At 39.2% G+C, this 27,459-nt stretch overlaps 1 protein-coding gene and 1 pseudogene across 1 annotated transcript in view; one reads left to right on the top strand and one right to left on the bottom strand.

Annotated features, from left to right (window-relative positions):
* GJB7 (gap junction protein beta 7) overlaps positions 1-25,386 on the top strand; it is a 29,570-nt gene extending 4,184 nt beyond the window's left edge. Inside the window, exons 2-3 of the mRNA XM_021937582.2 lie at positions 11,092-11,177; positions 23,452-25,386. Of these exons, the coding sequence (XP_021793274.2) occupies positions 23,479-24,228 (750 nt within the window). The 5' untranslated portion in view covers positions 11,092-11,177; positions 23,452-23,478 and the 3' untranslated portion in view covers positions 24,229-25,386. The remainder of the gene's footprint in view (positions 1-11,091; positions 11,178-23,451) is intronic.
* On the bottom strand, positions 565-27,459 carry LOC103883839 (annotated as a pseudogene).

The raw sequence follows: 27,459 nt of genomic DNA, 5'->3' as shown, positions 1-27,459 counted from the left end.
AAGAGAGTTGTACATCAGCTCATGTATACAGAAGAAATAGAGAACAGCAAGTTTTCCTGTTCCTTGGCCAACTGAAAACAAGATCTGATCCCCGAAAGGGATGGTGAGCAGGAAGAAGCTGAAGAGAGAATTTGTTGAATATAGGGTCTTGAAGACTCAGCACACACCTGTTATTTCAGTTGCAAATGACAGAAACTTGACTGAAACTAACTCAAGTTCAAAAGGAGTTATGTTACCATATGTAATGGGAAGTCTACGGAGGAAATAGGTTTCAGCAGTGAGATATGGGACATCTGAACATGTCAATAGGAATGTCTTGTTTCATGTCTCCATTCTATTTCCTTTCTCTTCTCTTCTCTTTCTTTTTCTTACTCTGTCACCCAGGCTAGAGTGCAGTGGTGCGATCTCAGCTCACTGCAAACTCCACCTCCCGGGTTCAAGCGATTCTCGTGCCTCAGCCTCCCAAGCAATAGTAACTACAGGCACACCCCATCACATCTTGCTAATTTTTTGGGTATGCTTAGTAGACATGGGGTTTTGCCATGTTGGTCAGGCTGGTCTTGAACTCCTGACCTCAGGTGATCCACCCGCCTTGGCCACCCAATGTCTGGGATTACAGGTGTGAGCCACTACACCTGGCCTCTATTCTGTTTCTTAAATACACTGATTTCATATATTGGGTACATCCCTGCTGGCAGCTCCAGGTTTCTATCCTGTTACAATACATCCAAGTGGAAAGGGAGCCTTCCCTATCATCCATACATCAAATATCATATGACTCTTTCGGCCTTGTTTGGGTTATGTGCCCTTTTTCAGGCAAATTGCTTTGGACAGGAGGAAAGCTATCACTGCTGGACAGGCCAGGGTTAAGGTCATATTATCAAAATTGCGGAGGTGCAGTTCTCCAGCAGTTGGGTTGGGAGACAGATGCTAGGAAGATGAAATCAACAGATGCCCACTTCACACAAGGGGTCGGGGGGAGGAATATGCTCCTGAAAAGCAGCATCCACAAAACAGCTCTTTTCCAGTGAGTGGTGCTTTTGCCACATGTTTGTGGAAAAGAAATGCCTTCTTCCAATGGCAGCTAATTAAATGAAGAGGCCAGAGTGGAAAGATAGCTGGGCCTATCTTTGCTCTGAGTACGCACGAGAGAGCTATTGTCTCTGAGTGCACAAGAGAGATTCCTGAGGGACTTAAAAAAAAGTTTACCATTTCCTGACATTATATGATTTATTTCTTTATTGTCCATCTTCTCCATTAGAATGTCAGTTCTGTGAAGGCGTGGATGCCCCAGGAAAGCTCCATGGAGCTCCATGCAAGCTCCGTTCCTAAATGTGTAAGTTTTGCTTACAGCTGGATTCCCAGATATATTGAAGAGTTCCAGAAATATTAATTGAAGGAATGTTGAGTAGACTAGGGAGATGTTAAGGAAGGAGGTGGGGTGTCATGGCGAAGTGAAGTTAACCAATGCATTACTTTGAGTCCGTAGACCCTGAGGGGCCAGCCACTTGCCTAGAATAAGGGTAGGAGTGAGATAATGTCAAAGAGGGCCAAGTGGAAGAGAATGGAATTGATCAGGATGGGCCTACAGCCTCTATCCATGTCCTAAAACATTCCGTAGCTTCTACCCACAGCACCCAGGGCTACTGAAACAACTTGTCTCAAGGCACTGAGGCACAGATCTCTTATTTCTTCATAAACTTCATCCCATAACTGAAATAAAAACACAAAGAAACCCCTAAACTCACCCTTCTTCTCACTCTTCTACCCTTGCCCAAACCCACTTCCCAGAAAGAAGGGAAAACAGGGGGCCTCTGAGATAGAGAGGGGCCCACGTGAGGCTTTGTGGCAGATCTTTTGCACTAGCCACACCCTTGGGTAGGGAGGGCTAAGGTCCTAAAGTCTGCAGGGAGAGGCAAATAAGTCAGTGAAATGCCAGTATCAATGTTCTAATGGCCTTATATTTACCCAGATACTAGAAAAGCATGGAAACATTTAGGTTGTACTAGAAATTGCTGCTCACCATACAGTGCCTGTGAAATAAAACAACTTTAATGTAGACATAAAAAGCTGTACATTATGAAATGTATAGCTATTTAGGGGAGATGTCCCGGAGCTTAACAGATGAACTCACAAGATTTCTTAGTGCTTCTGAAGACTTGTCAATTGGTCCAAAACATCCACATCTCCTCAGCATTATCCTACATGAGGAGTTCTCAAACTTGAGCATGCATTAGAATCACCTGGAGGATCTTGTTAAAACACAGATTACAAGATCCCATTCTGAGAGCCTCTGATTCTGTAGTCTGGAGTGTGGGCCTGGGAATTTCCGTTTTTAAAAAGTTCTGAGGTGCTGCTGCTGCTCCTCCAACCCCACTTTCAGAAACACTGACCTACATGATAAGGCAATTTTTTTCCTTTTCCATTTGCCAAATAAGACATAATTACTTTTTATTACATAGTTTCTACTTTGGGGAGAGAGATGTGTGATATTTTAACTCAAGAGAATTCTCTGAAGATTTAAATTTCTGACCTAGTGAAGCCTCCAGCACAACAGACATAACAACCATTTCAGATGGTTGAGATCTGAATGTGATTAGAGTTAATAATAAATCTTTATGGATCAGGAATGGGGCAATTTTATTTGAATACAGTGACATTTATCCTGAGAACATACTTCACAAGACTTACAAGAAATACAGAGATTTTGGGGGAGATTAAAACTCTATTTTTAGCTCCATCCTTTTAGGGCACAAAGCAAATAACTGAGTTACTTAGATGCATTAGCTATAATAAAGTCCCTCACTGTAACAGTCCTAAAAGAGTGTCCCCTAATGCCTCAAACGAAACTGAAAAGTCTTAAGTTCAATAAGTAGTAGGAAGAATTCCTTCTCTTTTATTTTTGTCTATCTTTTTATCCCCTTTCTTCTCCTGTTCCTTGATTCATTTGAAAACTTGTGAGGTTTTCCTCAAATCATTGAGAAGTTGTTACACAATAGATGACACACAGGCAGGGTTATTTTTAGATTACAGTCATTGTTTTATTCACAGCAGAGCTGTGAATGTACCAAATTAAGATAACTCAATGCTTTTCTTGATTAATGATACAAGTTGTTAAAAATGCACAGTGAAAAGACTGAAATCTCCAGGAGAGGACAGTCTCACATGGTAACAGGACTTTGGGGTTTTTCTAATCTGAACAAGATGCTCACCTTATTTCTGTTTCAGATCACTAAACCTCTACCACTCACTCCAAGCAACTAGGAATGCCCTGTCTCTTTCAGCCATGGCTCATAAACATCATATATTACACATTTTCTTCCTGAAGAAAGTAGAGCTTTGATCAATACAATTTGAATAGGGAGGCAGGTAAAGAAGGCTCTGCCATTTGCCCATGAATGTCTGATAAAATAAGGCAAAGTGGCAGCAGGTATGCAATAATGCAAACTGGGTGAATCAAGGCAAAAGGGATAATTGGATTGTATACTTGTGAGAGATTCTCATCTTTTGTTAAAATGTTCTTTAATACTGTTGTTGCACTTATTTTCAATAACATACTTAAGGTATAAACTGGTGCTAGAACTTAGGTCTTTGCCTTGACCAACTCCAGTTTTTAAATAAACTTTTTGTTTAATTGAAGTATAACTTATGAATGGAAAAGCATACAAATTCCAAGTCTACTGCTTGATGGATTTTCACAAGTGAACATACTCAGGTAACCAACATCCAAAATAGGAACTGGAATATCACCAGCATCCTAGAATCTCTCATGTCTCCTCCCACTCACTATCAATTCCCTCCCCTGGGAACTGACTTTTTTACTTCTATCACCACATACTAGTTCTTTTTTAATTTTAGGTTTTACAATTATTCATATTGATGCATTATTAGTTCATTATTCATTTCCGTTGATGTCTAGTATTCCACAGTATTGAGAATCAAAGGTACTTGCATCAGCCTGAATTTAACTATGGGACTGAGAGCTGAAATCACCTGTGTCAATATTACTGCTTTTATGCCTCAAGAAAGTCTTGCCAGGGAAAATGTGATTGCAGAACAATAAAGTACTATACTATTTGTATTGGGAAATTCTGCAAACCAATTTGTACAATCAGTTTGCTTACTTAGGTAAACAGCTCACTTAATCAGGACAATAGTTTGCTCTTCATAAAACTCATCTCCAGACTGTCGCCTTACTATGTCCACCAGTCCTAAAATACTGTGTCATGAACTTCACACATTCCTATCAATTCCCTACCTGGAAACACTTGCCTTAACCTTGTGAATCCAGAACCCCAAAGTCTGTATATATTTCTCTCTGATTTCTCTTTTTAGAGACACTAAGACTCTGTAAGCTTTGCTTGGTCAACAGGTTTTTCTGGTGGTCTTTGTGAGGAGGTTGACAATATGAATATTTCCCAATGTATCTACCCATTCTAATGTTGATGGGCATTTGGGTATTTCCAGTTTGAGGCTATTATGAATAGTGCTGTTGTGAACATTATTGTATTTTGATACACATATGTATATATTTGGGATCGGAATTTCTAAGTCATTGGTAACCATATGTTCAATTTTAATAGATTCAATAGTTTTCCAAAGTGATTGCACCAATTTATACTGCCAGCAGAAGCGAATGCAAGTTTGTTTCTACATCTTCTCACCAATACTTAATAGTGCCAGTCTTTTTGGTATTAGCCATTCTAGTGGCTGTGTAGTGGTAGCACATTGTGGTGTAATTGGTATTTCCTTGATGATTATAATTATTCTCTTTTCATATGCTTATTTTTAAACATTTTATTTTGAAATAAAGATAGACTTACAAGAAGTTTATTCCTTATTTTCTCTTTGGCTCCTGCTTTTGGAATCATCTCTAGGAACTCTGCGTATCCCCAGTTTGTGAAGATTTGTTTCTGTGTTTTCTTCTGAAAGTTTTATAGTAAAATAACAGGTTTTACATCCAGATAGACGATTCATTTTGAGTCAATTCTTATACAAAGTGCGATGTTTAGGTTAAGGTTCAATAGTGTGGTGGTTAGTATCCATTTACATGCTTATTTTCCATTGGGTATCCTTTTTTACAAAGTACCTATTTTTTGGCTGTCTTCGATTGAGTTTCTAAATTTTTCTTGTTGATTTGTATGAATGTTTTGTTTATATTTTCCTTTTTTACTTCAATATGTTTTGGGGGAACATTACATGGCTAAGTTCTGCAGTGGTGATTTCTGAGATTTTGGTGCACCCATCACCCAAGCAGTGTACATGGTACCCAATGTGTAGTCTTTTATCCCTCACCCCCCTCCCACACTTGTTGTATTTTCTTATTAATTTGTATGAATTCTGTATAGGTGCTGGATACAGTTTTCTTGTCAGACACATGTATTGCAAATATCTTCTCCCATCTTCTGATTGCCTTTTTACTCTCTGATGGTGTCTTCTGATTAACAAGTTCTTAATTCTAATGAAATTCAAGTTATCAATTCCTTGAAACACTGAAATTCAATTTATTAGGCCTTATGATTAGTGCTTTTCATATCACATCTAAGAACTCTTTTCCTAAACCCTGGTAATGAAGATATTCTTCTTTGTTATCTTCTAGAATCCAGAAACTTTATTATTTTATCTTTCTTGATTATATCTACAGTCCTTCTAGAGCTGTATTTTGTGTATCATGTGAGTTAGCAATCAAGATGAATTTTTTTTCCATATGGATTTCCAATTGGCCCAGCATTGTTTATTGAAAAGACCATTTTCTCCCCAATTACACTGCAACATCACATAAAAAATTATGAACTATATAGGAAACAAGCCTGTTGCATGACAAGAGTGATGCATCTTGATGCAAAATTACCATGATGACTGATGTTTGACCCTTGCATACCAAGGTGTTCTGCAGCAAGGTCTTTAAACAATGCTCATAGCACAGACAACCCCTCATAAAGCTGCTTCTCTGACCTCTCCAGTAGTCACAAGTTTCAGCAAGAAAGTCTGAGGTATGACCAGCTGTACGTCTTACCATAAAAGCTTCCATAGAAAGGATACTTTCTAGAGGGTGGATGCAGGGATTTATTGTCTTACAGCCACCAGAAACATGGTTTCTGGTTGTAAGTCCCTATTAAATATTTTCTTTTTTCTTCTCTGATCAATACATCTCAAAACAGAAGGAAAAAAAAATCAATATTTTCTCTCTGAGAAACTGGTTTTTTCAGCCTCTTCCTTCAGCCTTTCAGCTCCCTTGGCCTTTGGGGGTAGGTTTGCATATACCTGCTCACCACGGAAGGGACTGTATATGTGTGGGTCTGTTTCTGAGCTTTCAGAGAATTGGATTGTGCAATTGCGGGAGCTGGTTGAACAGTCTCTGTGAGGCTGTTGTCTCCACGTGTGATACTGGAGTGGAAAGTCCACGAGGCAGGCAGTCAGGCAGGGAAGACTCTGGAAGGCTGGAACTCAAAAGCACAAGCTGGAAATCCACAAAGAACTGAAACCTTTGTCTTGTTGCCTCTGACCTTGGTGACAAGGGTATCCTGCCGAAGCTTGTGCCCTTCATTACAAAGCTAAACACGTACCTGACCCAGGAGTCAGGGAAGATGAAGGAGGATCCAGGAGAACGTAGAGCAATTGCAGGCCCAGTTGCTGCTTCACACCAACAAGGTGAATTAGCATGACAGCAACAACACGTGTCAGCTGCCAAGGCTGTGGCTTGTCTTCCAAACCTCCCACATCTCTCCCTGACTGTCCATGCCAATCAGAAACATGCAAGAAAGGGAATTCAGCCCAGCCAGAGGGACACTTCCAGTATTTGTTACAGATGATTCACAATATCTTTGTCTTTTTTTGTCAGGAAAAGGAGATGGAGATGTGTTCCCTATACGATTAGTTTAATTTGGGTAAAGAATTTTAGGTTGCACTTCTTTTCTTTCAGCACGTCACATATGTCATTACATTGTTTTCTGGAGTCCTTTGTTTTTATTAATTTAATCAGCAGTTAGTCTTATTTTGTTTCTTTAAAAGTCATGCATCTTTTTATCTGGTTGCCTTTAAGGTCTTCTCCGTCTCTGGTTTTTAGTAGTCTTATTATGATATACCTCAGTATGTTTTCCTTTGTATTAATCCTCCTTGGGATTCATAAAGATTCTTGAATTTATGTCGTGATAACTTTCGCATGATTTAGAAAATTCTTGGCCAATAATCAAATATTATTTCTCCCTATTTTCTCTTTTCTCTCATTGTGGGACTCTAAGTATTTATATTTTAAACTTTTCATTATGACCCAAATGTCTTTTTCTTTTTTGTTAAATACATCTTCATCTTATTTTCTCTCAGTGCTTCAGTAGACATTTTCTACTGATTTGTTTTCCAGATTAATGAATCTTTTTTCAGTTAATCTGCTGTTAAAGCTATCTTTTGTAGTCTTAATTTTAGTTATGGGACATTAATTAGAATCTCTAATTGATTTTTTAAATGTATTTTCATCCTCTGGTGAAATTTTCTATCTTGTCATGTGTTTTCTTGAATACATTAATAGCTATTTTAAAGTCTGTATCAACTAACATCAGTATCTGGATGCTTGTCAGTCTGTTTCTTTTATTTTTTTAGTTTAAACAAATTTTTATTACACAAAGTTGTCACATAATTGGATATTTTCCTACTTTGTATACAATTCTTACTCTCTACAGAAAGGCTGCTTAACTTTTCATCTGGTGATAGTAAGCACTAAAATTCTGACTTATAGAATAGTAAAAATACCTCTGTGATTTAAGTTGAAAGAAGTACATTGGTACATGGTGGTTGCACCCAATATCAGGAATGCACAAATGTCCTTTTATTCAAAAATACAAAATAAATTATCTGTAGGCATGGACAATGGCAGCAGTAACCCATTATATATTGTCAACTGAAACCAGTAACTGATGGTTATAGTGATTTTCTTAAACATCAGCCTTCAGTCATTTTCTCCAACTGACTTCTCTGAAGTTATTGGTGAGGAACACTGCCTTGAGCTTCCTGTTGCAGTTCATTAATAAAGCACTATTCTAGGAATAAGAACATCTCACCTCCCGTTCCACCCACTGCACCCATTCCAGGGTTCTTCTCTTCTTTAGAAATTTCTATAACTACAACTTATGATGTAGTTAACAGAGAGTCCACCCCATTAGCACCCAGTAAAGCAGTTCTCACAATCTTTGTTGGGTCAATTTTTCCTTTTTCCACTATATTCATAACATAGCATCATCACCAACTGCATAATTTTCTCAACTATCAAAAATCCTTCAACACCTGCATGCTTAGCAACAGTAACTTCAGGATTTTTGAGTGTTCTTTTAATAACTTCTATACCAATTTTTAAATCTTCATTAGCTGGAGTTAATGAATCCAAGGCTCGAATGCCTTGGAGCAGGGCACAACCCCCTCCCAGAACAATGCCTTCTTCAACAGCAGCTCTTACAGCATCAAGGGCATCCATAACTCTTTCATTCATTTACTTTGACATCACCTGTCCCACCAGCCTTCAGCATTGCTACTCCATCTGAAAGTTTTGCCAGACATACATTCAGTTTTTCCTTTTCATATTCACTAGTTGTAACATCTAACTGCTCAATGATTACTTGAATACATTTTTTAATTTGAGCCTTAAAAGAAAAAACCTTTTCCTTTTAAAAGCATAGCATCATATTTGGTCAAAATGACCTCTCCATTTTTTTCTAAGTTACGAGGCTAAATAGCTTCAAGATTGAGGGCTAACCCCTCTTCACTAACCACTAGACCACCGGTAGCAATAGCTATATCTTCACGTTGGTTCTTTCTGTTGTCACCAAAATCTGGAGCTTTGACTGCTATGATCTGAAGACCAACTTTTAGCCTATTAAAAATGAGTGTACTTAGAGCTTCTCTATCAATATCTTTAGCAATTATGACCAAGGACTTACAGTGAGGATTGGCAATTTCAAGAGCACGTACAGTGGTCTGGACACTAGAAATTTTCATTTCATTCAATACAACATAGGTATCCTGGAATTCACATTTCTAATCTTTTGATGTATTAATGAAGTATGGAGAAATATAGCCTCAATCAAACTTTATGCCTTTAATAATTTCTAATTCATCATTCAGTGTTTTTGCATCCTTTACTGTGATGACACCCTTTCTTCCAACCTTTTATTTGCATCAGAAATGATGTTGCCAATTTCTTTGTCTCCATTTGCAGAAATCGTAGCAACCTGAGCAATTTCTTCAGGGGTTGTCACAGTTCAGACACCTTCTTAAGTTCAGCAATTACAGCATCAACAGCTAACATCACACTTCTGATTTCCACAGGATTAGCACTTTCGCTAATCTTTTCAAAGCCTTCCTTGGCAAAAGAGCATGCCAGTACAATAGCTCTGGTGGTGGCCTCCCCAGCTTCCTCATTTGTGTTATTAGCAACATCTTGAACAAGTTTAACTCCAATATTTTTATGTTTATCCTTTACATCAATTGACTTTGCAACAGTCACACCATCTTTTGTTACTTTAGAACTTCCCCAGTTGATCAATCATTGTTTTTGGCCCTACTGTAACAGCTACAGCATCTGCTAAAAAGTCTACACCTTGAAGAAATAAGGCTTGGGAATCTGCACCAAATTTTACATCTTTGGCAAAATCCCAAGTGAGATAAGGGGCTAGTACCCTAGACATCGGTCTCATCTGGCAAAAGACTGTGGGTAATTGAAGCATTTCTGTGGGATGGCAGTGGGGCGTGGGTGCGGTGAGGCAGGTCATCAGTGGCGAGTGAGGGATGAGTCTATTTCCATGTTTTTTATTAAATGGCTGAAATTATGCATTTTACACTATGGAAGTTCTTTCTAGATAATGCTGTTTTCCTCTTGAGAAGTATTTTTTTGTTTTGTTTTGTTTTTAGCTTGTGAGACACAGAGTAGGAACATATCATCTTCATCTGGTAAGGACTCCGTGTGATTTAGAGTTGGATTTCAGCCCTTTCATTTCTTATTTGCCTACTGAAATTCTGGGGTGTATACCAGGAATTCTTTATGTTGGCAAATCCTGAAGACTAATTTTAACTCACTAGCACCAAGAGATGCCAATAGCTCAGCTTCAGTTCTCAACCTGACAGTATTCACTTTCCTCTTGGTTCTCCTCTTCTTGGCCTGTGCTGCTTCTATATCAGTGAAAACCTAAGGGAAATAGAGAAGGGGAATGTTGGGTTGGCTTCAGTGAATTTTCTTTCTCTCAGTGATCTTGGTTCCACAATTCCTGGTTACACTGGTGGCTCTCTGATGCCTTCAGACAATTTAACTTTGTTTTGTTTTTGTGTTATATTAGCCATTCTAGTTGTTCTCAGCTAGAGGATTGATTGGCCACAAATCTGTCATAGCCAGTAGGAGGAGACCCCTCCATTCCCTTTGATTCTGTCTCTGACTCCAGCCAATACCTGCCTTCAAGGACCAGAACACTTTTACTTACTTTTGATTGATCAAAACCTCTTTAATTCTGTTGACAGAGTTGTTCAAACACTCTTTATCTCCTCCCCTTGTCCAAGGCAAGCCCTTCTCTGGAGGATCATCATAAGAAAACCAAAGAGAAAGATGGCCCTGCATTCTAGGGTCAAGTGAACTGTTTACAAAATCCTTAAGTCCTCAAACCCAGTCTCCTCATTTGCCCTGACCCTGCCCGTCCAGGTGGAGTGAGGAGCAACACTAACTCAGTGCTCATCCTACTAGAAGCTCCTGCCTCATGACACTGTAATCATTTGTGGAAGCCTAGAAATGTTTCTATCATTTACTAGACTAAATTCCTTAAGGAACTTTTATTGTCTGTATATTCAATTGCCTTTTCATGTGACAGTAACTTTGTTAAATTTTCTCTAGAGAATCAACAAAGATAATTCAGTCATTTCTCTACTGTAGTTGTTTAAAATGTGCTTTTAATTATTAACAATTTTTAATTTTGTATTAATTTCTTTTTTCTGATTACTTTTTACTAATAGTATTTACACTGGAAATGATCAATTTGGGGAAAACTTCCATTAAGTTTCTCCATATTTGTAAGGTTTTTCCACAGACTAATATCTGCCTTGATATATTTCTCTTCCAAGCTCACATCCTTTTGATGCTGGGTATCACTGGACACATTCAAACTGCAATACGACATTGATCTCTGCTCCTTTGGTTACAACATTGGGTGAGTCAGCACAATGGGAGGTAGGATGATTCTTAGAAGCCACCCCTATACCATAACACATAGCCATAAATTAACTGTAAACATAAATGAATGTGAACCACACAAGTACACCTCACTAAATCAAAACAGCCCAAATTAGCTTACCCAAACCCTTAGCTAGGTCCTGTGGCCACTCCAACTCTATCTGACAGGAGGGGAAGTGCAATGAAGGAAAAATTACAGTAGAAACAGACAGCTGTTTTGACTGATTATGGTTAAAATGTATTTGCAGATTTTACAGAAACATGTTACTATGAGAACATACTGCCCGGGCCCTTCCCAGGGCCTTACGGGGGCCATGAAGCTTAAACTTCATTAGCTTCAGGGTAAATCTACCTTGTATTTAAATATTATTAAAGACCACCCCCTGCAAAGAGTTAACTAATTTAGAATGTGGGCTCTGAAATAATCATGGACCAAGAAAAGAGGGCTAGGTCTTTTCCCTTTATATAAATTCATACATAAGGTCTTGGAGAGATTCAGTACCACATCAACCCCCTTCCCCTAATAGTCTTATATCAATAGGACTTCCCAAGGGGAGGAACAAAAGAGCAATAGTTATTCCCCAAATCCTTTCTCTCTTTCCCTCCAAGTCTTCAGTCCAATACACTTGTAATATTATTTAATACTTTGCCTCTTTAACCTTAAATGGAACTAACATTCATCAAATACCTATTACCTGTCAGACGCTGTTACCCAATATCTTCACATTATTGCCAGATAATTAGGGCAACAATTCCTGAGGACATAATGAAGGTATAGTTGCAATGAGTCAATTCCAGTCACTGTAGACGGGAGGTCATTACTTATGTACATATTTATGTTTCATATATTAATCTACAGGTTATGTTTAAAGTATAAGGATTTATATAAATTTTCTAGAATAGGATTCTATTGGCTGTGTTTATGTCTTTATATAAAATTTAACTCTTAAAATAGGATTCTTCTTGGAGGTACGTGTGAAAGTGATTAAGAATTGTTTATTTGGTAAAAGTTGGTGGAGATCAGTTTGTTGTTTGTTTCCCAACACCTGCATTAACATCCATGTGCACACAGTTTTTTTTAAAGCAAATTCAAATAAGGAAGGAGCAAGATAAAATACTAGATTTATCTATCACACGACTATAATAACTATTGTACTGTATATACAGCAAATACATAAGTTGGCTCTAAATGTTTTCTGATACTGCACACTTGTTTTCTTAAGATCCACAAAATGCTGATGAGTGAAATACGGCTTTTCATTTGTTGACTCAACAACCAGAAAACTAATTAGGGCTAGAGGCACATGCATTCATCAACTTAGAACCCTGTCAAACCCTGAAAGGTCTGAGGCAGTGGTAGCTAAATTGATGTTAGGAATATGTGAGTTCTTCTTTCTTAGGAAAAATAAGATCTCAAAACATTTCTTGGACATGGAAATTGCTTAGAACATATTTAATGCTTTAAGTGCAAATATTGAAAATGTTGCAATATTGAAATTCTATTACCGGGGAGGAGACATGGTATCTGGCTGGGACCAGAGTGACGGCTCTGCTGATGGTCAGCTCTGGTGTGGGGCAAGGTCCTTCACCATGCCTGGCACCACTAGGTTGCCAGGCAGCAATGAACTGTGATTAAAATCAAGAAATCAGGACTCACATTTTCATTGGAAAAAGGCTGAAAACTCACTTCAGATATAGAAATGGTGCTAAAATGTGACCATTTCTATGCCCCTCAGATATTCTGTACCCACAGAGTATTTTCCCTCCATTCTTTCCTACATCAGTCAGAAGATGGATGAACCACCTATGGCACCAGAAAAGGCAGCAGCTGAAGGCACAGAGCCCTTCACCCCATTCTTCCCTGAACAGGAAACCTCAAAAACACTTGTCATTTGACAGAGTTGATGTCACAAATGTCAATCATTACTAAGCAATGTTTATTGCATTCCTGGAGTTGCTCTAGATGCTACAAATCATCTGTTACTACTGGTACAACTGAGAATTGCCAGTCACTTCCTTCTTCATGTGGGTATCTTATGTTTCCAAATTGTACCAAGAAGTAATTGTTCTGACATTTGGAGGCAGCCCTCCCCACAAGTGTTTTGCTGCCCAGTACAAAAGGTAGTTGTGGTTTTTTTCCCCAAATCTATGCATACTTCTCTCATTTCTTATGCCATTTTTTTTTGGCCAGGAAATTATACAACCCAAGGTCAGTGTTGCTTTCAAAGATAATCATAGCTGCCATCTATTGAGCAGCTATTGTTTTGTTTAACCATTATAAAAACACTGTGAAGCAAGGAATCCTTTTCCCATTTTGAGACAAGGAAATGGAAGTTCAGAGAAGTCAAGCATCTTGAGCAAGGCTACAAAGTAAGAAATAAGTCCAGGATTCCAAGCCCAGTTTGTTTGAACTCAGAGTCTATGGGATGGATAGATGGATATATATTGTGGGGGAAACAAACAAACAAACCTGGAATTAGAAATGACACCAAATTCTATTAAGTAACTCCCCTGTACCTTGCCTCTCCATGATAAACATCTCAAATTGCTACAATCCTTCTTTCTATGACATAGTTAGAGATGTCCTCATCCCTCTGGTCACTGTCTTTTAGACCTACTTGAGTTTGTCAAAGGCCCTATTCAGGCCAAAACAAAACACAGTGCTCCAACTGCCTCTAAGCAGTGCAAAAAAGACCAGAACTCCCGGCTTCTCTTGGGAGGGATACTGCTGAGAAATAAAGGTCAAGTTTAAAGCACAATTCTACATGTGTGATGGTTCCCAATGCACAGTAGTGCTTGTACTTTCATCACTGCAGCCAGCTCTGGTGCTAATGCTTAGAACCTTGACCATGTTCTTCTCATATGGCAGCTGCATTCAACACAACTCTGTGGTCTTTCTCAATAGAGTGATCACTCAGATGTGTCTTCCTGCAGCCCCCACCCTTGTGTAGTTCATTGAGGGGGACACACCAGTCATTCAATGGCTCTGGCTTACACTGCCTTTGTCTGCTCTGGGCTGTGCACTTTCTGATTATCTTGCAGGGTCACTTATTCACACTGAAGAGGCAGCTATTAAAATTGAAATCCAAAAGGGGCAGAGAAGAATGAGGCTCATAATATTCATCGCATTTCTCCAGTTCTGCTGTTCTTATTTCACTTTACCCTTAGCCTTTTGACTTCAATATGGTGTTATTTTCTATTACAATACTCCACTGTTTCTGTGGTCATTATTATATTTGTTTCTCCCAAACCAAAGATGGAGGTGGAAGAATTAAATCCCTTTGTCAAAAGTGTAGCAGAGGCACTGTGTCCATAACACGCCCATGTTCATGCCTCTCTTTCCATAAAGATCCAACTTGCATCCTGCTCTCCATAGAACCTCTTCTGATCGCCCCCAGCCCCTGGTAATTTCTCCTTCTTCCAGCTTCTGTGTGCGATACTGCGAGATACTGGAGGGATCTTTGTCTGGAAAATTACACCTCTGTCATACTGGATTCTTGCATGCTACCTTTGTTTGGGTTAGTGCTGACATTTTTAGAAGGCTGGGATCCTCTGAATCATCAGCACCTGGGGCTTCAGTACAGTAACCTTCAAGGTTGTGGCAACAACAAACGTCCTTAGCCCCGCTGCTCCTAGCAGAAGGTGTCTTAGCACAAACAGGTGATGCTTTAAGTTCATGGATAAAGTTTGGTGAGTGCCAATAATGAACAAAGGAGTGGAAACTGAAAGGGACGAACAATTCCAGAGACAAGACTTTGGGATCTTATCATGATGGTAACCCTTTGGGAACTGGGAACTGGATCAATATTCTGGGATCCTGGGATCTCTGTAAAACAAAACAAAACAAACAAAAACAAAACAAAAACTCAGAAAACAAAGCAATATTTGCTTTACTGGATATGGAGAAAATTTATCTAGCAATTGCCTAGTAACATAACTAATAATATAAATTGATGATTAAAAAAATAAACTGCAGGCCAGGCACAGTGGCTCACACCTGTAATCCCAGCACTTTGGGAGGCTGAGGCAGGCAGATCACGAGGTCAAGAGATGGAGACCATCCTGGTCAACATGGTGAAACCCTGTCTCTACTAAAAATACAAAAATTAGCTGGGCGTGGTGGCATGTGCCTGTAGCCCCTGCTACTCGGGAGGCTGAGGCAAGAGAATCACTTGAACCTGGGAAGGGGAGGTTTCAGTGAGCCGAGATCGCACCTCTGCACTCCAGCCTGGCGACAGAGCGAGACTCTGTCTCAAAACATAAATAAATAAATAAATAAATAGAATAAAAGAAAATAAACTACATTCTCCTTTGGATTTTGGATTGCGTATATGGATATATGGAATAATTCCAAGGGCTGTGAATATGAAGAGCAACCAGAGAGAACCTGCGCTGAAACTCACATGGTTTGTGGATGTGGATACCACAATGTGAAGAAAAGAGCCCTGAGACGTGGTTTTCATCTAGCTTCTTTCTATACTTTTCATGCTGGCTCTCAGTCCTAAAGCAGGTCACTCTCTGTGGTTATGTTTTCTCATCTCTAAAATGAAGGGATGAAGGTGTTAAATTTCATGCTATCTAAAACATTTCCAACTGTAAAATTCTCTTTCTAAGCTATTCTCATTCCAGCAGGAAATCATTTTGTTTTCATTTCTACGTATCTTTAATTTTAGATAATCTCACGCCTAGAAATGGTTCCATAAAAGGATAAAGTACTTGAAATCACTCTCTCTCTCATCTGTTTTTTTGTATACATAGAAAATGTCTGTTATCAGTGATTTCTGGGGTTGGGAAAGTGATTTTTACTTTTCTCTCTACTGCTGTGCTATTAGATTTTTTTAAAATAATAGCATACATTTATTAAAAATATGAAAATGAAAACTATGCCCTTTTACTTTCTGGATTTCCAAGAATAGGACATATGAAGTGAAGTTAAATTAAGCTCATCAAAGATATATTAACTTAAATTGTTATTTTGTTGATTGAATTTTTGTAGGTAGTTTTTGATAAAATGTTGGAAAATCATTTAAAGAGATGAAACACACCCTCATTGTTCCAGCTTCTTTGTGTAGATGATAGCAAGGTTTTATAAAAAGGAATATTCAATGAACTGTGTGTATATGAGTGACTTTGGATTTTTTCCAGTTTCAGTTCTCTTTCAATACATATTGAAAACAGCAGAGACCCAGGAATTCTTATCTAAGTTATGTGCCAGAACAAATGATCAGGTTACACCTGTTTGGCTTACACTACCTTGGAAACCACCGGGCTTAAAGCACTAGTTTGCTTTCAGGGAAACAATATAATCAACTCATGCTTTTTTAAATCAAATGAGTAACTGACTGGATCTCTTATTAATCTCCACATCTGTGTCAAGAGGTAAGTTAAGCTTATTTTTCTTACGATAGATTTTGTCTATTTAAAGGGAAAATTGCATTTCTTGTAATTGGGTAGTCATTACTTCTTTTTAAAAAGTTTCAGTGACAGAAGTTATCCAAATTATTGCAAATCTCATCATACTGCCGTTCAGTTTTGTGCCGCATCACATGTGCTCTTTCTGGATAAGCTGCCACGAAGTAAGGTTGCCTATGTAGAATGTGTGGTTGACTCTAAAGCTTTCAGAGAGTGTAGCTAAGAAAGAATGCCAGACCTGAGCAAAAAGTGTGAGGGCTGATGTGAATGAGCAGGACGAGGGGGCACAGAAGAGCAGTCCAGGACCCTCTAGGGACATTTTCTGTGTGGATGGAGGGCAACTTCAGCACTGTTTCTAATAGGGGATTCTCTAAAAATGACAATGCTTATTCAGGAAATTTAAAAACCTTGCAAGTGGTGTGTATACACATATGTCGGCCTGTGTGGGTACTGTTCTTTCTACTCAGTATTTCATGGATTCCCAGTGTCAAAAATTATTTTTTTAAATATACAATTATTTACATGTATCAAACCTAAAACTGCATGTAGATTTATGGCTCTTATGCATCTACATTTACAAAATAAAAATTGAACATTACAAAACCAATACAATTAAAATAAAGTTTAGCAGACAGAAGATATGTTGCTGAAACTAAATCACTACTCATTGAGAGAACCAGCTACTGACTATAGAAGCCTGATTCTTTGAAGCTGGGCTCACCTGTTCTGTGGGCCAGGTGATGGCTTGTCTGTTGTCTACCACTTGTCTCCAATCAAACTACTAGCAGGCTTCATTCCTGCTGTACATCTACCCATCGTGCTTCATTTATTTGGCTTTCTCTTGAGCATACCCATTATGTGTTGTTTCTCATAGGCTGAAATAATTAAAGTTCTGGTACTTGGTTCCAGTATGATTTTAAGTACTATGTAAATGTTTTATGCAAAGGGCCAGATAGTAAATATTTTAGGTTTTGAGGGCCATCCTGTCTCTGTCGCAACTACTCCACACTGCAGTTCTAGCATGAAAGCAGCCATCAACAACAGTAAACATTTAGGCATGGCTGAGTCTCAAAAAGTGTTATTTACAAAACAGGTGGTGGACTGGATTGGGCCTGAGTGCTGTGTAGTTTGCAGAATGCTCATAAATATGAGTGTAGAAATGCTGACATCCTCTGGCAGTCCTGAAATACGAGCTGGTCATTCAGCTTTTTTGCTTTTCTGTTTGTTTTTTAAAAGCTTAGGAATATGAACGTACATATAAACTTCTTGTAGACACTTGAGAATATAACAACAAACCCTCAGGGGACCACAGATTGGGAAACAATGTTTTAGGGATTTTCCAAATAGGCCATCTTCAAAAATAAAAATGCCTCATTCAAACAGGGAATTAGAGTTTGCTAGCGTCAGCTGACACAACAGGACTCAGAGATGGAAAGATGCCTGTGGGAGGAAATAGTTTTCTTCAGGGGTTAGATGATTTGTATGCAAGGCAGAACAGAGTTATGAATGGACCAGAGAATCCAGCACTCAGGGGAGAGCAGAGACTAGCCATGTAGAACTAGGGTTCTTCTACTGCTGGATTTGCTAGTGACTTATTGGGAGTGTTGGATGAGTCTCCTACCTCTCTGAGTTTTTCAGTTTTTCCATCACTGAATTGAAGGTTGTACTATACATCCTGCTCACTACTGAAGATGGAGGTAAGCATTGGATGAGATGCTGTGAAATGCTGCAGAAATGGTCAAGTGCCCAAGGGTGAGCATTATTGTTACTAAGAGGTGAAAAGAGCTGGGTATGAAGGCTGATGGATTTTTCAGGGAGTGTCGCTGGCGTCTGCAAGGCAATTGGAAATCCAGTGCTCCTCAAACACAAGTTTCAAACCAGCACTTTTGGGGAATGACGAAGCAGCTCTCTGGCTCCCAGCAGTGCAAGGGCTTTTTGGACAGTATTTATGCAGGTAGCCTTGCCTATCTTCCTCCCAGAGGCCAGCTTGACATTGCCTGAACCTCGCAGGAAGTAAAGCCTCCAGTGTTGGGCGAGAAGTTGCTGGTGTGGCAAAGCTCATACTGCAATAAAAGAAGAAAAGTGGGTTGCTCAACAGGGGTCTCAACAGTGTCACCACAATCAGAACTGGCACTCAGTTCCAAAAGTTCAGAAAGTCAGGCATATTGTTTACTCAGAGTTCAATCTATTCTAAGGGATTCATCCACATGAGCCAAGCCCAGGGACCTGATTTATAAAATGCATCTCCAGCAACTGGAGCTCTTGTGTCTAATTTCAGGAGGACTTCCTTGCACAGCATAAACCATTTCAGCAAGAAAAAAATTATTACTCAGAAGGCTGCTTGCTAAATTGGCATAATGAGAATCAATTATTTTGTGTAGTATCTGAAATTCAACATTTCCTGTGCATTCTACACTTTTATTTGCTTCATCTGGCAACTCTAGTTCCTTCTCTTAAAGAACATGTGGTCTGTAAAGACATTAATCACAAAACAAGTACATGATTACAACTTATAAGTGGCATGAAGGAAAAAAGCCAACATAATGAACAAGAATACCAAGGAAGACCTAATTTAGATTAGTGGGGTCAGGGAAAGCCACTCTGACTCAGATTAAGGGGACCAGAGTATTGTAGGAAGGAGGAACAGAATAGATGTACTGTGTAAAGGAGAAACCAAAAGAAGGAAAGCATGTCTGGAATTCAGTATCCTTTGGAGATATGTAAGACAAGGTTGGAGATGCAGGCATGGGCACAACTACACAGGCTTTTGTTGTCCAGATAAGAGTTTGGCCTTTTTCCCCCTACCCTCAATGCAACAGAAAACCATGGTAGGGCAGAGAAATGAGAATACACAGTCTCCATTTTAAAAGTTAATCTGAATGGATAATGGGTTGGAGGGGCAAGAATGAGAAAACGAGTGACAGCTAGAAAGCTGCTATGGTGTCTAGGCAGGAGATGAAGGTGGCTTGGATTAGAGTGGTGCAAGTGCAGATGAAAAGAGTGAAAAGTTTTGCTATGTATTTCAAAGGTAAAAACTTTGGCCTTGAATGTAGATTAGATGTGGGGTTTGAGGCAGAGAGAAGGATGAAGAATGACTTCCAAGTTTCTGGCTTCGACACTTGGGTGGATGGTGGTGCAATTTACTGAGGCAGAGAACACTGAGAAGGATCATTGCTTTGGCTGGGAGGCAGAAAGTGAAGAAAGTACTGGCAAGATTTCACTTCTGAATATTTTAAGTTTATGAGATGACATCCTAGTGGAGATGACAAGAAGGCAGCTGAAAGTCAGAGATGAGAGGTCTGCACTGGAGATACATGATTTGGGAACATTGACATATATGTAGAGGCAAGAAAGATTTAAAAGGATTCACTATATGATTTTTCTACATGGTAATCTTCCAGATGTCTGTTAATTGGCTTGCTTTGTAAACATTATTCTATAAATAGCTTTCTCCAATTGTTACAAGAACCAAATATATACGTATGAAAGAGTGATAGGTCTCTGATTTCATAGTGTTTCTTATTAGGTTTTCTTCAGATTTAATTTTTATATTCTTATTGTAAAGGATAAGAATGCCATTGTCTTTCCATCAGCAAAATATCTGAAAATAGGGGCCAGGCATGGTGGCTCATGCCTGTAATCCCAGCACTTTGGGAGGCTGAGGTGGGCAGATCGCAAGGTCAGGAGTTCGAGACCAGCCTGACCAATATGGTGAAACTCCGTCTCTACTAGAAATACAAAAATTAGCCAGCCATGATGGCAGGCACCTGTAATCCCAGCTACTCGGGAGGCTGAGGCAGGAGAATCGCTTGAACCCAGGAGGCGGAGGTTACAGTGAGCTGAGATTGCACCACTGCACTGTAGCCTGGGCAACAGAGCGAGACTCCATTTGAAAAAAATTTTTTTTAAATAGGATGGACATTTATCAGATAAGTCATAATTATGACATTTGATGCCATCATCCTCTGATTCTATTCAAAGATCACTTTTTTTTGTTGCCTTTCTTTTAGCAACACAGTATCTTACCTTCCTCCTACCTCTAAAATGCCCAACAAGGTACTTTCAAATGTTCAGTAAGATTACATAAATATCCTCTTGAGTAATATGGACAAACGCCCAGTGATACATGTCATGGGGAAACATAATATTTTTTTCCTTTTTAATCTTTGGGGCTTTGTTTTAATAATTCATAAAGACATTAACCTTTCCGGTAGGCTTAAGAATCCTTTTTATTTAATACAATTTTGTTTGTGTCCTGAAAACAAGGACATTGAAGTATTTATTCCCTGCTGAATAGGGCATTGTGTACATGTAGCTTTGTTTTCCCTGAAAATACCTCTTAGCCTTCATGTGTCTTCTCAGGGCTCTGGAATGTGGGCTTGCTCTATATTGCTTCCTCTGTAAGAGAATATGTATTATGCTCCCAACATGCATGCTGTTGGAACATCTCAGTTTTCTTAACTCCCTGTTTCCCCTCACATCACCATTTCCATGATTCTCTTTTGGCTGAGTCTATGCAGAAAACAAGTAGTATTAATTATTGTAATAGGAAACACGAGCTGAAAAGGCAAAGCTTTCACCTGAGAAATTATAAAGTAAATTAGTGGCAGGCCTGGAGCTCTAGCCCATATCTACTAGTTATGGTAGAAAGTTTAAAAAGTGGCTCTCGACTGGGAAGATTTTGTCTCCTCTCTCCCGGGAACATTTGGAAATATATGGAGACACTTTTGGTTGTCACAGATGGTAGGGGAGCTGGTTTCTAGCTGCTAGCGGCCAGAGATGCTGCTAAACTTCCTACAATGCATAGGACAGCTGCTGAAACAAATAATTAATCAACCCAAAATGTGTATGGTGCGAATGTTGAGAAACCTTGCTGTCAGATAATGGAAATTAGACTTGAGCCCTGCTCTGCATCTTACTTTGTGACCTCGAGAAAGTGGCTTCATTTCTGAGTCTGCCTTTTCATTTGCAAGACAAAACCACCACCATCATAAGGCAAACAAAGACAAAAAACAAAACAAAACAAAAAACCACCTTTCGGAGTGGTTTTGAGAGATCAATTCAAAAGCACAGAACAGAGTTCTGAGCATATCATGGACCCAACAAACAATGAATCAGGCCCATCCCACGGAGTTCAATGATAAGATGGAAGCAGTCAGTGCCAGAAAGAAAATGTCACTGAAATGAAAAAGAAGGCTCTTCAGATCCTTATTAGCTTTTATTGGGAAAAGAGCAAGAGATGCAAAGAAGTTTAAGAGAATTAAATAGCATCGAGTATGTACTAGAAGGTGAGGGGAGGAGATGATGAGACTGGAAATAGAACCTAGTGACAGTTGTAGGAGTGATGAGATTTCAGCAGTGACCTGGAGATGGATTTGAGATGCATTTAGGAGGAATCTGAAGAACTTTGTGGACAATTAAAAAAGGGTTATGAGAGAGGAGTCTAGGATGAATATGAGATTTCTGATGGGTGCTTTGATGTTGGTGATGCCATTCAATAAGAATGAAATCGAAGGGCAAGGAAAAGAACAAATTCAGTTGTAGATGTATCAAGTTCAGAATTCTTGTGGGACATTTAGATGATCACCACGAGGCAGGGAACTATGTAGGTTTACGGAGAGTCAGGAAGATGAAAGCAGAAGTCGAATCCATGGGGATGAGTGAAATTTTCTAGGGAGAGCATGAAGAGTAAGAAAAGAGCAAAGGACAGAATTCTTAAGAGCTGGACAACAAAAACGAAGATGAAAGAATCAGGAGGAGTGAAACAAGAAGAGAGGGTAGAGTGGTGTAGAACTCAAGTCTGAAGAAGTTTCAGGAACACAAGTGCAGGCAACAGTGTCACATGTTACAGGAAAATTACATAAAATTCAAGTGTCCACAAGATTTGGCAGTTGCATGACGGTGCTAACTTTAGCATAAATGTTAAGTACAATGATGAACAGAAAACCTAGACTCAATGAGTTGAGGAGTAAATAACAGTTGAGGAAGTAGAAATGAGGGATAAAGGAAGAAAGACTGTCAGCAAGATAAGCTATGAAGATTCTCCCTCTCCCCCACTAAAAATGGACACTTAAGCATATTTGTAGGCTGAGAGGAAGGAGACAAGGGAGATTGAAGACCACAGAATACAAAACAGGGAAAACTGACAGATCAAGAATGGGATATAGAGTGTGAATGATTATTTTGGGGCAAGAAGAGGGAGACTCTCCCTCTAAACTGGGTAAAGAAGGTAAATTGGGTGTGAATATGTCAGTCTGGAGGATGAGGGAGAGGAAGTTTGTATTGGAGAGCTTTACTTTTCATTATCAAATTGGTGGCAAGCTGAGCTGCTGATATGGGATATGCGAAACAAGAGGAAGTAGGAGCAGGTAATAAACCTCAAGGATTGGGAGGGGCATTAACGAATTAGAGAAAGTGAGTAGAGACTACAGCGTCAACAATCTGGCATGTGAAGGACATCTCAAGATACCAGGATCACCTTGATATTCATATCTCATTATCTTCATATGAGTAACATGACCCATCCATCTTTAGAGGGAAGCAATAAACCAGAAAGATTTTGCCAACCACAGAATTGTTTGCAAATGGGGTAGTGGGCAGTGGGGTAGATGACCAACCAAATCTCAAATTAAAGTGGACATGGGATTAATTATGTCCATGGACCAGTTGTATCATCTCCTTATATGTAAGCATATCCTTCGGGATTCTTGGAGAGCCCTAAACCACCAGAGTTGTTGTAATGCAGAAATTGTAATTTATCTTACATAATCCCTCAAATAGTAGAAATGATCTGTAGAATAGAAGTAAATGAATCCTGATGAAATTGTTTTATTTTGCAGAGTCTTGCCTTCTTTTGAGCCTAAGTCATGAGTTGGATGTTCCTCAGAGATCTCCTGAGTGGAGTAAATAAATACTCCACTGGGATTGGACGGATTTGGCTGGCTGTCGTGTTTGTCCTCCGTTTGCTGGTCTACATGGTGGCAACAGAGCATGTGTGGAAAGATGAGCAGAAAGAGTTTGAGTGCAACAGTAGACAGCCCGGTTGTGAAAATGTTTGTTTTGATGACTTCTTCCCCATTTCCCAAGTCAGACTTTGGGCCTTACAACTGATCATGGTCTCCACACCTTCGCTTCTGGTGGTTTTACATGTAGCCTATCGTGAGAGTAGAGAGAAAAGGCACAGAAAGAAACTCTATGTCAGCCTAGGTACAATGGATGGTGGTCTATGGTACACTTATCTTATCAGCCTCATTGTTAAAACCGGTTTTGAAATTGGCTTCCTTGTTCTATTTTATAAGCTATATGATGGCTTTAGTGTTCCCTATCTTATAAAGTGTGATTTGAAGCCTTGTCCCAACACTGTGGACTGCTTCATCTCTAGACCCACTGAGAAGACGATCTTCATCCTCTTCTTGGTCATCACCTCATGCTTGTGTATTGTGTTGAATTTCATTGAACTGAGTTTTCTGGTTCTCAAGTGCTTTATTAAGTGCTGTCTCCAAAAATATTCAAAAAAACCCCCAATTCCTCAGTGTGTGAGTGCCACAGCCTCAGACATGTTGAATGTGGTAGGAGAGGGACCCTACTCCAGAATCATCATTCACACTTGGCCATAAACATACTCCCACCACCTGAAGCAAAGCTACTTGGTGACACACAAGAGGGTTACACAAAGAAAACCTGCATCCCTCCTCAGCAAGGCCTAAGCTGAGTTGGAAGACAAAGCATGTCAGCCTTAGTATCATTTGGGAGGATTTTTTTTACATTGTCAATATGCTTTCAGTTATGAGCACTAGACAGAGGTCTCATTGTTTTGTTGTAGGGTTCTCCAGTATGTGGATAACATTAGTTGTTTTAGAATAGTTAATTGCAAATTAGTCTGAAGAAATCTAACAGGATTCTTTTAAGAGCTTAGATTTTTCAAGAAAAAACAAAAAAAGAAACCCTGTGTCAGTTTTCTGTTTTTTCTAACTATCTCATTACAATTTGTGCACAATGAACTGGAAAACATAAAAAGTGACACTTTAGACAAATGTGATGGCCTTCGAGCTGAAATGAAGGAACTGGCAATCTTTCCAAAGTGGCAGCCAAGGCCCCACTCCCTGTCCTACTCAATCTCTGTAGGGAAAAACTGTGGGATAGGACATTAGCCAGATGGAGACACACAGAGGAACATTCAACAGGAAGATCTCCAGGCCTTTTTCCGATTCAGGGATCCTTGGATGTAAGAGGACTAGAGGAGAGGGAGGAAAGCTATCATTTCAATGGTCTCCAAATTAAGTACAAATATTACTGGGAGGTATCCCACTTAAGCCTGAATCAGCAGATGTTCAAAAGGGTCACTCTAGAGTCAGAAAGGCAGGTCCCCCAGAAGGCAACACATTGATAGGAAATGGAGGCCACAGAAAAAGAATGTGCCCACTTGACAATTACTTAAGATTTCTATTTAACCAAAAGAACATTGAAATACTTTGTAAATATTCATATTGTTGAATCTTTCGTAATCAGGAATTCCCTATGTACTATATAGTATGTATGTCCCAGTTTGCCTATAATTTAGTAGTATATCTCCCTCTAGGACAAACAGTAAAATGTGTACTATGTTGTTACAGTGGTGCAAAAATGTTTAAAAAGTTTATCACCTGTTTTGAAGACTAGAACTTTCTTTACTTTTCTTTATTTTTCTAGAAATTCACAGATACATTCTCTTTGGATTTAATACTCTAACATATATACACTTCTTCAGAATAAAAATAAAGGTATTTCACAATGCTCTTTGGCTGTCATTGGTTTCTTTGCTAGACTGTAGTGGGTATGATTACTCTGTGAAATAAAACATGTTCTGACAACTTTAGAACAGGATTTGCAACACTGCTTGGTAAAGATAGCTCAGAAATTCTTCTTCTCCCTTGGGAATGTAACAGAAAATCAGGGCATAAAAATGTAATTTTAACTAAAGACCAATTATGTCTTCCATGCCTTGCCCTCTTCAGAATATAATCTCATTACAAGTCATACGCAATGAGGGTTATTTGGGTGATTACGTGGTCTACAGACTATGTCAGCAGCAGTGGTCATTATCTCTATCTTAAAGACTGTGTTCTAGACAATGGAAAGAAAGGTGAAATTTGTGGTTTACCCCTTTTTTCAATTTATAAGACAGATCACTGCTGGACTTGAGCTTACAACCATGTACTTTATCATTGAACATGAAAACATCTACCCTGCACGAATGCAGGTAATTATGAATTTTGTGTGTGTATGTGTGACAATAATAGGTGGTTAAAAGAAATTTAAGGTTTTTGAGACCCTGATCGTGGCACAGAATCTAGAAAACAGGGTTTCAGAATGCAGAACTGGAATGGAAACAAGGGATTTTGTCAGTCTGAGGATGAGTTTGATGCCAAAAATGTTTTGGGGGAGCTCAGTCTCTTCATACCAGTTATGGCAAGTTCTGCCTAAGCAAAAAAGTCCAACTGCTTGGCCATATATTCTTTGCATTTCCACTTTGTATAGAAAAGAAACTGAAAGGTAATGTGAGCAAGGGTAATGGCAGCGTAGATGTTTAAATAGGAAGGTGAGTGATTTTTGTTCCTTGAGTCTTGCTGGTAGTACCTTAATTTACAAGTAAGTTTCCTATGAGAACATTCTGATGAGTTTCTTGGGGTCAGTGAGGACCCAAAGTATTTGATTGAAATTGGCAGTTAATTTGTATCATATTTATTGTTTCTCTTGTTGGTAAATTAATATTTATTGAGCACCTGGGAGCAAGACACTGTGCTATGTACCTCCCAAGATTTAATGCATAATTCCTGCTCAAGAAAATGTCCACTTCTGTTAAGGGTCATGGAGGATGGAGTATCTTACACCTGTGTCTTGGTCTCATTGGCCCACCTCAACTGTTTCACCCTGAAACCTTCTGGTGCCCATAGAGCAGACAGTAACCTTGGAGATGAGGAAAAAGCAGTCACTTTTCTTCAGGGACATGCAACTAGTACAGGCAGACTGAGCAATCAACCATAGGTCTTCCCAGATCACTAAACAGAGGTCTCCCTAATTTCATTTAAGCCACTCCCAGCTTGCAGTGATTATTCTGACTGCTCCGCACTTGTCCCATGCTCTTTCTAGTTACAGACCTTGTTCCTGGCCACAGGAGTTCTCATTAGAGCTGGCAGGAAATGTTTTCAAGCACTTGTACAAAAGAATGCCCAGAGCTCTAAGTGGTTGTAGTTCCAGTCTTCCCAGTGGAATGAAGCCAATCTAAAAACAAGACTGTGAAGATGAGAGAGGAGGGGGAAAAAGGCAAAGACTTGAGGATGTTTGAACTCCTCAATACCATTGTCCCTGAGCCTGGCTCTACTCCTAACCTTTCTGTGGTTAGTCACATGAAAGATAAATTCCTTTTTCCTTAAGCTGGTTCAAGTTGGATTTCTGTGTCTTGTAACTGAGAGTCCCAATAAAGCCACATTCTTCATAAATTTATTTCCTGTATAATACAAAATTTTAATAATTTAAAAGCCTATAGTACCCTGCCTCTCCTTATTCTAGCTCATATCTCATCACATAGAATGCTTTTCTTAAATACTGATGCCATTTATTTCTAGTTTGTTTGTATATTTAACACTGCACAGAGCACAAAAGGGAGGAGCACTTCATAGCTCTTTAAAAGACTAATTAGAGGGCAAGTGCAGTGGCTCATGCCTGTATTTCTAGCACTTTGGGAGGCCAAGGCAGGAGGATCCCTTGAGCTTCGGAATTCAAACTTGAGGTGGGCTATGATCGTGCCACTTACTGCATCCATCCTGGGTGACAGAGCAAGACCCCGTTTTTTGTTTTTTTTGTTTTTG

This window comes from Papio anubis, chromosome 6, assembly GCF_008728515.1.
Source record: "Papio anubis isolate 15944 chromosome 6, Panubis1.0, whole genome shotgun sequence".
Taxonomy (NCBI): Eukaryota; Metazoa; Chordata; class Mammalia; order Primates; family Cercopithecidae; genus Papio; species Papio anubis.
Note: the sequence above shows the minus strand (reverse complement) of the source record. Positions and strands in the feature narration are given on the sequence as shown.